The sequence below is a fragment of the Cryptotermes secundus genome, unplaced genomic scaffold (assembly GCF_002891405.2).
Source record: "Cryptotermes secundus unplaced genomic scaffold, Csec_1.0 scaffold79, whole genome shotgun sequence".
NCBI classification, from domain to species: Eukaryota; Metazoa; Arthropoda; class Insecta; order Blattodea; family Kalotermitidae; genus Cryptotermes; species Cryptotermes secundus.
This window is the reverse complement of record NW_019741974.1, coordinates 319,749-332,056: the sequence shown is the minus strand read 5'-3', so window position 1 is coordinate 332,056 and position 12,308 is coordinate 319,749. Positions and strand designations below refer to the sequence as shown.

The following is a 12,308-nucleotide window of genomic DNA, read 5'->3' as shown; positions in this document are numbered from 1 at the left end:
CCCCCCAGAGGCACGAAGTGGACGTGTGTTCATGTAGTTTTCCTTACTACGAGGGTTAAAGCAAGTTATAAATGGATGCATGTTATTTGCAATCTTCATTTAGCATTGCTGGAGTAATTGAACCAAGAGGCCTGAGAGGGCAGGAATTTCAACAACGAAAGGAGAAACAGTCTATGCGTAAACGAAGAGAAGGGTTTGGGGTTCTCACAGCGGTGGTTATGAACAGTTCTGTGTTCTAGGATGTAACGCCATGTAGTCCGTTGAAAGTCAACCGACGTTTCGGAGATCATGTCGCTTTCATCTTCAGGGTCGAAGAATAGGCCAATCAAGTTGCTTTTCATCTATTTCCACCCTGACTTCTTGCTTGGTTTAGTCTTCAACCATAAAGATGGAAGTGACACGCTCCTCCGAAACGCACGGCTGACTTTCGACGAACTACACAGCTTTGTATCCAAGAAGATAGAATTCTTCGAAGAATATGAAATCTTATTGTATACTAGTATGTCATATACGTACACACCCCCCAGTAATGATAGAAATGAAAACAAATTATAGGCCTGCAACATATTAAAACCGTAAAAGGATAAGATAAATTGTAGCAAGCTGAACTGCTGATACCGACGCGGTTTCGGCTGGCAAGTTTCACGGCAAGAGACAATTTTAAAACAAACCGTAGAGAAAGTTTGAATCGGATCCGTGTTCAGACTTTGTATTGGATGAGATTTTGTGTCAGAGGCGACAAGTGAATAAATATCGTCTGCTCAAGGAATACACTACCGAGTTTCTGGGTCCGTTCATTGCGAAAGCTGAGAAATTGTGATTCTTACCAACTTTAGCCTGCAAAGAGCGAGTGCAGCTACGGAAACAGCAGAAGCTCGACTGCACAACCGTGTGCAGGTTCGTGGAAGGTGGTTATTAAGGGATATAATGCCATGCAGTCCGTTGAAATTGAACAGACGTTTCGAAGGAATATATCGCATCCGTCATCAGGGTAGAATAAGCCGAGCAAGATTACCATCTGTTTTCACGCTGGTATCTTGATCGGCTTATTCAACCCTGAAAATGGAGTCGATATGTTCCTCCGAATTATCAGTTGAATTTCAGCAGACTATAAGGCGTTATGTCCCAGAAGATAGTACTCTTAAACTACAGGTTTTCTAAAAAGGTCAGCTCCCACATTTGAAAAAAAAAACACGTGCTGTAACCTTAATGCGTGAGACAGAACAACTTCATTATACAAGGTCTTTCTCGAAAACTGGAATTTCCCTCCTACGCGGAACCTCAGTGGTAATTATCGCGATCATAAAGCTCTCCACTCAAACCTGTCCTGAGCTAAGTGAGTCCTGTCCGCATCCTTGTTTCCAAAGACCTATTTTAATAATATCTTCCAACGTATACACAAAACGCTCAGAATAGTGGGAAGGTGCGGTCTTATGTGAACATGTGATCAACTTCTGGGTACCAGAAAATACTGATAATTTCTTGACTAGGCAGTCATCTCATGCGTGCTGCATGCCGATGCCATCGCATCCTTCTTTGTAGCCCCACTGTCTGATATTCGATGGTTGAGAAAATGTTTGTTAGATTTCGTGGAATTGCATTGCAGTCTGCAGTCATCTGATTTTCGTAACGAATGTACCTCTCTCGAACCCTGGCCAGTGACCAGCGGACTGTATGAGGGTTTATTTACGTTCCTGAGTACGCCCAGACGATTGTTGTAGTAATGTTTGAATGGGACACGACTACTTCCTTCATAGCCCATTGAATTTGCTGTTCCTAATTAATTTGTTGTATCTGATTAGAAACTGCACAAACTTACTACTTGATACAGGGTCGTAGAATAAGTGAACAAGGTAAAAGTGAACCATTCAATGAGGACATATCGGAGACTGACGGTATAGCTTCAAGAATTCTTAACGTCCGCACTACATGGAATTGAGTGGTCAGCTTCACGCCCCGGTCGCTTTAACCCCGAGGAAAGAAACCACCGTACCCATTAAGAAGTTAGATGTGCCCCAGAACCGGTCTGGAAAGAGTGGAGAAGAGAAAAATCTCTTAGCCCAGCTGGGGAATCGAACCCCAGTTCTTCGATTGTTCAGCCTGTAGCCAGCCACTGTACCGACTGAGCTATTCCGCCTCCAATAATAAATTAACAAATAAAAAAATATATTTTAATCAGGTATATATGGCATTCAAGAATATCAGATTTATATTGAACGAGAGAAAAGTATAGATTAGAACAGGAACCCACGCACGCGCAGACATGCGATAATCGCGTCTCTCCGTCCCACAAAGTGTTCAGCGAGCCGTTGCTATTGGTAACATGCGGCCACAGATCTCTGCACTGTAATGAACAAGAAACTCGAGAAACTGGGACAGAAATTGAACTTTAGTTGAACTTAATTGTTCATCTTCTCCTTTCCTTGAATTACTGTTAATTGCCGAATATCAGGGGTATATTTTCTAGCATCGACAATTAGTATTTGGGGTTCGAATCTCTGTCCGGGCCGATCACAGTGGCCGCGCGGTCTAAAGCGTGAACTGTCTTCGCTCGTTCAAACGTTTGGTTCGTGGGTTTGAATCTCACTCAAGGCATGCATGTCTGTGTGCGTTTATTCTGTATTTATGTTGTTTTGTGTGTATGTAGCGGCCTTGCGACGGGCTGATCCCTGTCCAAGGAGTCCTATTGACTGTGTATAAGATTATGAAACTGAAAAGGCGGCCGAAGACCAACAAAGGGCTGTAGGGCCATAGATAGGTAGGTAGGTAAGTAGGTGGGTGCGTGGGTAGGTATGTGGTTCGGTAGGTGGGTGGGTAGGTAGGTAGGTAGATCTCTGTCCGGACACCCACTCTCTTGAGTGAGCTATTTCGTATTTTGTCTGTCTGCTTATGGCTCTACGGTCCTTTTGTTGGATTTTGGCCTCTTTTCTCAGTTTCTTAATCCTATACACAATCGGTAGGACTCCCTGGACGGGGGCTCAGCACCGCTACCTACACAAACACAGAATAAACGCAGACATCCATGCTCTGAGTGAGATTCGAACCCACGATCCTAACTTTCGAGCGATCGAAGACAGTTCATGCCTTAGACTGCGCGGCCACTGTGATCGGCATTTGGTACCGGAACTAATTTAACTGAGAATTTATAATAGGCTCTGACAGCTTCCTTGCGCGTCCTTTCCATTTCAGCTTTCAAAGTGGCCGCGTGGGTCTGTTAATCTGTGCAGGCGGAAAGGCTCACAATCAGATCGTGACTTTGAAATCGGCTGAAGTGATAAATTTTTTGTGTTTTCTCTCTGTCCCTCTCTACACTGATTTTGTGATAGTGTTTTGAAATATGTCTCTAACACCGTATTCCTTGTCTTTCGCATTCTGTAGGTCTATTTCACAGCAAACTTGAAGATTCATGCAACCTTTGCATTTCACGTAGTCATTAAATGGAGTAAGCTAAACACTTGGGCCGCGCCATAGCTCAAGCGGGTAGTCGCTGGCTTCCCACCGCGGCGGCCCGGGTTCCATCCCGGGTCTGGTCAAGTGGGATTTGTGATGGACAAATTGGCGCTGGAGCAGGTTTTCTCCGAGTACTTCGGTTTCCCCTGCCAATCTTCATTCCACCAATTGCTCCACAATCACCCTCACCTATCATCTGGGGCAGGTACAATAGGCCAGAAGTGGCCGCAGTACAAGGGACTTAGTCCCACCCCACTAGCAATAAAAAAAAACTAACCCTCGAATTCGTAGCATACGTAGCATATGAAGAGTGCGGTCTTTTGGGTCATGACACCGTGCAGTTCGGAGACATCCCGATGTTTCGGAGGAATATATCGCCTGCACCGTCAGTGTCGAACTGTAAGCTAAGCAAGCTGAGCTCAGAAGACTATGCTGTTCATAGCCACCGCCGTGAGAACTTGTAATTTGTTTTATATATATAAATGAAACAATTATATTTCATATAGTATTAATCGCAGCCGATGAAGCTCAATCAGTATAGTGACTGATATCCGGGATGAACAAGTGGGGATACGGGGTTCGATTCCTGCGAGGGACATAGCGTTCGAATTGGCTCTGTGGTCCTTCTAACGTGCTGTTATATTGTACCAGGAACCTATCTGTCAAGATGCCGCGGAATGAAGCTATTCTCTTACTGCAATATATTGTCGAGATCAAAAATGCATGGAGCTGTACCTTGACACCCCATACGCCTTCAGGAGTCGATACTTAGTTAGGCACAGAAATAGCTTTATTATTTAACTTGATTCCTCTCAATTATCACTGCTGTTCTCTAGCAACGTCGTGTCTCCTACGAAAAACATATCTTATTCAGGTCTATGAAGTTTCATAAATTCTTGAAATAAACATTTCCGAATAAAATCCGCACTTCATCGCAGATTCCTCCTGAGAAAATCAACTGCGCATTCCATTCAATTTGGATGATAGTAAATACGTTAGAGAATACACGTATAACGTTTTTAATATCGAATTGAAAAATAATTATGATTGACTGGGAAGAAGGAAGCTGACATATTATGTTCAGAGAATATCTTAGCATTCTGTGAGAGCAGAGAACGACTCTAGAAACCTGAGTTAGGGATGCCTGATTACAGGTCGATAGCCGCTCCCGTGGCCTCCCGTTATGAAGCAGCAGTGTTACAAACCTAGCGTAAAATATGTTGAATTTTCCGTCTGACATGATGCGTGAAGTATAGCGAAGTAGAAACACTGGATAGGCAACTAATGTATATTTTATGTTGAGCGCAAGGCCGCGCCATAGCTCAAGCTGTTAGTCGCTGGCTTCCCAACGAGGCGGCCCGGGTTCGATCCCGGGTCTGGTCAAGTGGGATTTGTGGTGGACGAAGTGGCACTAGGGCGGGTTTTCTCCGAGTACTTCGGTTTCCCCTGCCAATCTTCATTCCACCAATTGCTCCTATCATCTGGGGCTGGTACAATAGGCCTGAAGTGGCCACAGTACAAGGGACTTAGTCCCACCCCACTAGCAATAATATGTTGAGCGTACCTTTAAATACCAAAGCACATTACATAAGCAAATAGGTCGACAAGTCTGTTTGGAGTGAACTTTAAGTTTAAATCATTGGCAAGGTGATGGAGTATGGAAGTTTGTGAATGTTGAAGTGGGAACAAGTGGGCCCAAAGCCCCTTCTTTGCTTTTGCACGTTCTGCTTGCTTCCGACGCGTGCGTCAAAGTTATCGGAAGTGTTTTAATTACGATGAACAAACTCTGGAGCGAATATTAAGCCCGTAGGCTTCACAGACCTCTGCTGAAACATAATTTGGGGGGGGGAGTCATGATGGAGGGGAACATCTGCTCCCCTTAACCTTCCACTTCCGGTATTTCCGTTAAAATGAGTTTAATTACCGCATTCTGAAAATTAAAAAAAAAAAGGATATATCATTTCGAGGAGATGAAGTGGGTGGGACTAATTCTGGTAGTCTATCTATCTGCCTATTCATCTAACCATTTATCTTTGTTCCTGTTGCTCTCACTTGGAGCACAGGCATCCGTGAAACGCTTCGTTTCATTTCACTTTCTTAATCTTAGACAGTTGGTAGGACTCCTTGGATAGGGGATCAGCCCGACGCAAGTTTGCCACCTATAGAGGACAACACAAACACAGCATAAACTCAGACATCCATGCCTTGAGTGGGATTCCAACCCATGACCCCAGCGTTCCAGTAGGGAGGGAACCTCATGCCTTACACCGCGTCGCCAATGTGATCGGCCACTCTAGTAATGGAACCGTAATACTCAGTTACTGCGGCCGAAGGCCACGCCATAGCTCAAGCGGTTAGTCGCTGGCATCCCACCGCGGCGACCCGGGTTCGATCCCAGGTCTGGTCAAGTGGAATTTGTGGTGGACAAAGTGGCGCTGGGGCAGGTTTTCTCCAAGTACTTCTGTTTCTCCTGCCAATCTTCATTCCCTCAATTGCTCCACAATCACCCTCACCTATCATCTGGGGCTGGTACAATAGGCCAGAAGTGGCTGCAGTACAAGGGACTTAGTCCCACCCCATTAGCAATAAAAAAATACTAGGCCAACCAAAGCCGATCATAAGATGTAATCCTGCGTAACTTCATTTCGCATCCGGACAATTTTTATCTCTAATATCCAGTTTAGTTATTCCCTGTTCTCCGTTTTCATTTCAGTTTTCTTATTTTCAAGAGCAATTCGAACCAAAATTTTCTACGATTTTTTTGTACAATTCGAGATGACTGTGGGCATAAAGGAGGACAATGGCCAAGCTTGGATGATGTATTATAATTTATGTCAGCATATCAGGACCAGTGAAATGTGAATTCGTTGTGCGTCATGACAGACAACCGAGGAACAATGGGACAAGATATGAATGTAAGAGACAACCTTGTGTAGGCTGCACGGGAGCCTCACATTAGTCACTTCAAGGAACAACTTCCTGCTGCAGAGTCTTCCTTGGGGAGCCAGTAGACGCCTGAATTTTCGGAAGATTTCTCGCAAGGTACAGAACACGCAAGAGCTCAACATTTGTCCTTCTGCGCCAAGTAAAATCTCTCTACAATGTCTTTAAGGTCAATTTTCATACAATAGTCACATCTACGCCTAGGTCTTCTAACTGACTCTTTCTTTTACATTTTTTTATGCATTTCTCATCTCTCCCTGTGCCTCCCCTCTCATCCCTCGCGGTTTAATCTTCGTAATAGCGTTATATGGTAAAGACTTGTGAAGTTCGCTCCAACATTCTTTTAATTTCTTTTACGTTACGATGTTTCCTCAGACTCTCAGAACCTATGTTTTTCTTTTAATATCAGACACTGAATTTCACACCCATTCAAAATAACTCGTAGGTTGACCTGCAGTTATGCATTTTTTAAAATTTACGTGTAAATCATTAACGCCGTGCAGTGTGTTTGATAAATGTTGTGTTTTCTTTAATCTCTTATCCTTTCCATGTTTCGGTCTAGCGACCTTCTTCAGAAGGACATTAGCAATACACACAGAAACCGCTACTGCTGCTGCTGCTACTACTACTACTACTACTACTAATAGCAGTAGTAGCAGTAGCTTTGACCGAAACATGTTAAAGATTAGAGATTAAAAAACACAACATTTATCAAACACACTGGACGGTGTTAATAATATTATATTCTATTGCTAGTGTTACGGGCCAGGATGAACCAATCAAATTAATCTTTACGTTTTTATATATGAGGTGAAATAATAGGTTCTGAAGTGCCTGGTTACATATATGGCCCGAATTCTACTTCAAGCACTGGAGTTGGTAAGCTTACTTACCGAGCATTTTGAGTACTCTGCGAGAACACTGATTCTGATGGTGCCGACAGCAGTTCGATCTCCGGCTGTTCCCGGATTCCAAGTGGCGCTGTGATGGCTGCTGTAGAACTGTTGTAGTCATGGAGCTACAGAAATGCTTGCAGCTGAATGACCCGGCATCCTTCTTCATCATGTTGGACCGCCTGAGCCGAAGTCCAATCAAAGCATACAGCACTGTGATAAGTGTCATTGGCATAACGAAGAACAGAAAGGTCGATATCTCGAACGAGTGGGCGAATATCACAGTCTTGACCGTGCACATCACAAACTCTGGGGTACTCCCCATCACGATGCCGAACTGAATAGCTTGAGGAACTGCGAATGCAAGGGCCACAATCCATATTACAAGGATGAGCTTCACAGCGCGCGACAGTTTAGACATGGTGTGGGACAGGAAGGGATGACAGATGGCTACATAGCGTTCCACTGTGAACGCCGTGATGGTCAGGACCGTGGCATTAGCCGACGTTTCGGCAGCGAGACCTCGTAGCACACAGAATATTTCACCGAATACATACGGGTACCGAGACCAAATACAGTACATCTCCTGAGGAAGGCCCGAAACCAGCAGGAGAAGGTCTGACACAGCGAGGCTGAACAAATAGTAGTTGGTAGCTGTGTGCATGTGTTTGTTACGGGCTATGACAATGCATGTAACTACATTGCCCACTATTCCCGTGAAGAAGATAACTGAATACAGAATAGTGATGGGAATTACAATATACAGAGGGTCCCTGACAGGACCAAGGTTTAGTGAGGCCATTGTCATTGTGGTCGTGTGGCTAAGGTTGTCAGACAGGGAACTTGTTGACAAGAGGTCGGAAAAATCTGTCACAGCATCTTCACCGAAAGAATATTCTTCATTCACTGCTATTCCCATCACTGAAGATGGCGAAGGAGAAGTCGAAGTGTCTGGTAATGAATTCAGCGACTCCATAGCAATGTAGGTACAGGAATAAACCCTACATCAGTATAGCCCTGTGGAAAGCGGATCACTGTCGAACTGTCAGATCGGTAGTACTGATCACCCGATAGATATAAGCTTCCAGATGACAGTATAAAAAATCCTATCTTATATATCATATGGTTCAGAAGTCCTAACCCCGTTTTCCCATATTCACCAGTCACTGTACTTCAGTGTTCAAAACAACAGGAAATTTCAGCCCTTCACACATTGTTTAATTGTTTTAAATCGCGACCGGTTTCCCTGCCATTCGCTGATGTGATTCTTCTCAGATAGCTGACCATACGTGTTACAAAAATCATGCTTGTAGTTTGTGTTTTGTATGGGGAACTCTGTTGTATAATCTTAATTGCTACATTTTCTCGGTCCATATTAATCACACTTGTATTTACTTTGTGTATTAAATTCTGATACTATTGAATATTGTCTTGGGTAAATTTTTGCTGAATCAGGTTCGCAAACAGTGTATGACATAACACAGCGAGGTAGCCACTGATTAGTTGTTCAACACTTTACACACATATATATACGTACACTGCCTTGTAATTAATTTGCCAGCGTAAAAACAGACACCTCACAGTCGCTGGGTGAGCTGTTGTTGCTTTTATATCTTGCACTCCTCTGCAAACAGCACTCAGATGATAACGAGCAGTAGTGATTTCAATTCACTGTAGACTTGAACAGAAGGCAGGAAATTGTAGGTTCCTGCTCCTCTGCACACTTGTAGACACGAAGTGAGATGACCTGAAGAAGTATTTCAATCCACTGGAATGGGACACGGAACACGCCCGTGGTACGATCAACAGAGAACTGCCAGACTTGTGGTTGGTACGCAGGTAGTAGTTGCGCGCCCGCTGATACGGCTCCCGTGTGCCTCGCGCCGCCAGAGAATACCGTCAGTCGCTCGCGGCTTCTCTCCGCGGCAGGTTGTGCGGCAGTGGTTTCGCGTCGCTTGTTGGATGCGTCTGCGCCGCGGACGGCCCAAGAGGCTTGCTCACGATGATTAATATGAGTATATGCCGTGATATAAATAGGGCGCTTGCGCTCCCTGTACTTGTAACATTACTCGACCCCGGTTCAGATCTCGGCGGAAGGCCGGCTGTGCCGAGCGAGACTTCGATTATGTCCCTCACTACAGCTAGGCGTATGTCGGGAGAGTACCTAATTACAGACATCACTTCATTCCTAACCCGAAATTACTGTACCATTTGATGACATGTAATCTATTAAATTAATAGAAGGTGTTAAATAGAGGCATACGAATTCACAGCCACGTTACGGAGTGTCTGCACGTGACAGTCTTATTTGGGATGATCTAAAGATCGTGGCGGGAGAGATCTATTTTGCTTCCCTTCCTAATGGCAAATGCAGGGATAATATCAAATGGTTTCACAGTCTCACGTGCAGCACGTCTTTCTACAAAGCTTACTAAAAACTATTCACTTTAAAACTGTTACATGCTACATAGATTTTAAGTTATTAAAAGTTATTCAATATATGTTTCGACCTATAGGGTCATCATCAGGTGTTTTAAATTATAAATTAGGAAACTGCCGTGTTTCCGTATCGTGGTTTTTGGTCGTTACTATGCGGTTCCTTCTATAAACAAACTCCGTGGCATTTAGTTCGGAAGCGAACTATAACCGACCGAGCGACTGCCGCTTGTCGGTGAAGTTAGTGCCAAATTCTGGGGGATAGAGGGTGCCTCGTGGTCAGCGCAACAGATTCCCACAGCCGTTAAAATCGGTTTTCTAGACCGGAGCCGCTACTTTTCCATTCCAGTAGCTCTTCAGTTACCTCGTATCCTCACGAAGCTGAGTGGATCCCGTTCCAGACCCACTACTTCTCAGAAAATCTGGTAGCGCCAGGAATCGAACCTCTGGATCTGTAGCCAGGAACTCTGACCACTAGACCACAGAGGCGATCTGGTCCCTTCTATGCGCATGTGTAAACGAAGAGGCGGGTTGTTCTGCCTGTTGCGTTATGCTGCGCGTCCCTCTAGTCAATGTGATAATTACTCAAAAGAGATCGTTACCTTTTCTCATAATCCTTCAACATTTGTCATTCCCACCCATGTCACTGGACGTATGGCTCAAATTTTGGACTGAGATATCATTAATGTCCGCTAGTAACACACGCAAGACATCATGGCCATATACGTCATTAAACGTAGCATGCTGAAATGCTGTAGCTCTAATTAATTAAGTAAATGCCTGCGTAACCACCTTCGTGACACGCCATAGTTGTATACCTGTTCCTGTGGAAGGCAAAGCTGCATTACCGTCATCACAGTATCGCACCATTAGAATCAATGTTGGGCCAGTACAACCGAATTCGCTTATATTGCGCTACGTCACGGCCTCCTTCAGTGATTCAGTCATTCAGTATTGAGGGGGTGGGTTTCCCCATGCACCGCGACTGATAGAGTATTGTACGTCCCCCTTTTAATTTCTACCGTCTCCATCCCCTATCGATACTGGTGTTCGCTATCAGTCCCTTTCTGCCAGCGAGGTTTCTACCCTATACTTGGCAGTGGTATATAATAATTAGTCCCTTTCTCTCAGAGAGGTCGTCCCTCCTCTGGCAGTGGTATCTAATACTTCCCCATCTATCGGAGGCATTGGAAACTATTTGGGCGGGAAACTTTTTGGCCTAATTTAGCTCAGAGGCCTCCTAGGGGCATGAGGTACTTTTACGTGCCGTAAAGCTACGACACGGGACCAACGGCTTAAAGTCCCTCCCGGAGGACTTGTTCCTTGAATTTTTCCGCCCTTAAAAATCCCACGACCTCCGCCGGGTTTGAACCCGCGTACCTTGAGTCATGAAGTGGGAACGTTACCCCTAGATTACGGAGGCCGCTCACGGCCTCCTTACAGCTCTGTATATGAGTTTTGCTTTCCCCTCAAACACAATGATGTACGAACCCCTCGCTCACATTTCTCGCACAACGACGCAGCATTTCCGCTTATGGAGCCATCATCAGGCGATACATAACAAGCCTTTTACTACTGAATTATGCCTCCAATTTGGATGCTGATCCCGGTCGCTGTAACCGCGCGGTCTAAGGCATCAACTGTTCTCACACGCTCGGACGCTGGGATCGTGGGTTCGAATCCCACTCAAGGCATGGATGCTTGGTGTGTGTATGCGTTTATTCTGTGCTTGTGTGTCCTATGTTTAGGTAGCGACCTTGCGATAGGCTCATCACTCTTCCGAGGGGTCGCGCCGTCTGTGGAAAAAATGATTACTGAACTGAGTAAGAGGCCAGGACCCCGAAGGGACTGGCAGAGCCGCTGAAAAGGAAATATGAATCCTTATATTGTACTTATCATTGCGTGTTACAGTGGTGGGCTTCTTTCTCGTTCCTTAATCACCTTCAGATAGGAAGATTAGGTGTTTGTGTTTTCATACTGCTTTAAGAATGTATCAAACAAGTATTTAAACTCACGAAGAGGGTTAAAATATTAAAAATATATAAATATGTTAAAGTGTTATTAAAATATTTAACCCATGGAAGTACCATATTTTAAACAATCTTAGTGGTTTATTCCCCCTCAGTTCAAATAAAATTAAAATTATGTGTAGATTTCCTCTGCTGGTCGTGCCGGGCTTTCCACCGTCAATGTGACTGAGTTTTGGCTTATTGTCTTGGTCCGAAATGCTGTATGAACGATACAGCTGTTACCGCTTTAAGTTGTGTATGATATGTTGATGTTTGGTCGTGGTTGGCTGTGTTCTGCTCCTAAGTTCATTTAATGTTGTCTTCAATATTATATTTAAGCATCCTGACACACGTATTAAAGATAAGCAGCGACACACACAGAGAGAGCCTACACAGAACAATACCTGAACAGCCATAAAACAAGAAGCGGCCGCTGCAGCACTATAGACATAGGGCATGTACCCCGATAAAATTTTAATTAAAAAAAAATTGGAAAAAGAAAAAGAACAGAAAATTTATAGACATTTTGATTTGAATTGAAGTTTTAAAAAAGTGCCAATTTTAGAAATCAAATTGA

At 44.2% G+C, this 12,308-nt stretch overlaps 1 protein-coding gene and 1 long non-coding RNA gene across 3 annotated transcripts in view; one reads left to right on the top strand and one right to left on the bottom strand.

The window, feature by feature from the left end:
- Window positions 1–9,244, bottom strand: part of LOC111872832 (pyrokinin-1 receptor) — a 346,467-nt gene extending 337,223 nt beyond the window's left edge. Inside the window, exon 1 of the mRNA XM_023867038.2 lies at window positions 7,287–9,244. Coding sequence (XP_023722806.1) covers window positions 7,287–8,262 — 976 coding nt within the window. The 5' untranslated portion in view covers window positions 8,263–9,244. The remainder of the gene's footprint in view (window positions 1–7,286) is intronic.
- The window catches only part of LOC111872833, a 535,959-nt gene that overhangs the window by 273,030 nt on the left and 250,621 nt on the right, over window positions 1–12,308 (top strand). The gene's annotated exons all lie outside the window — the stretch shown is intronic.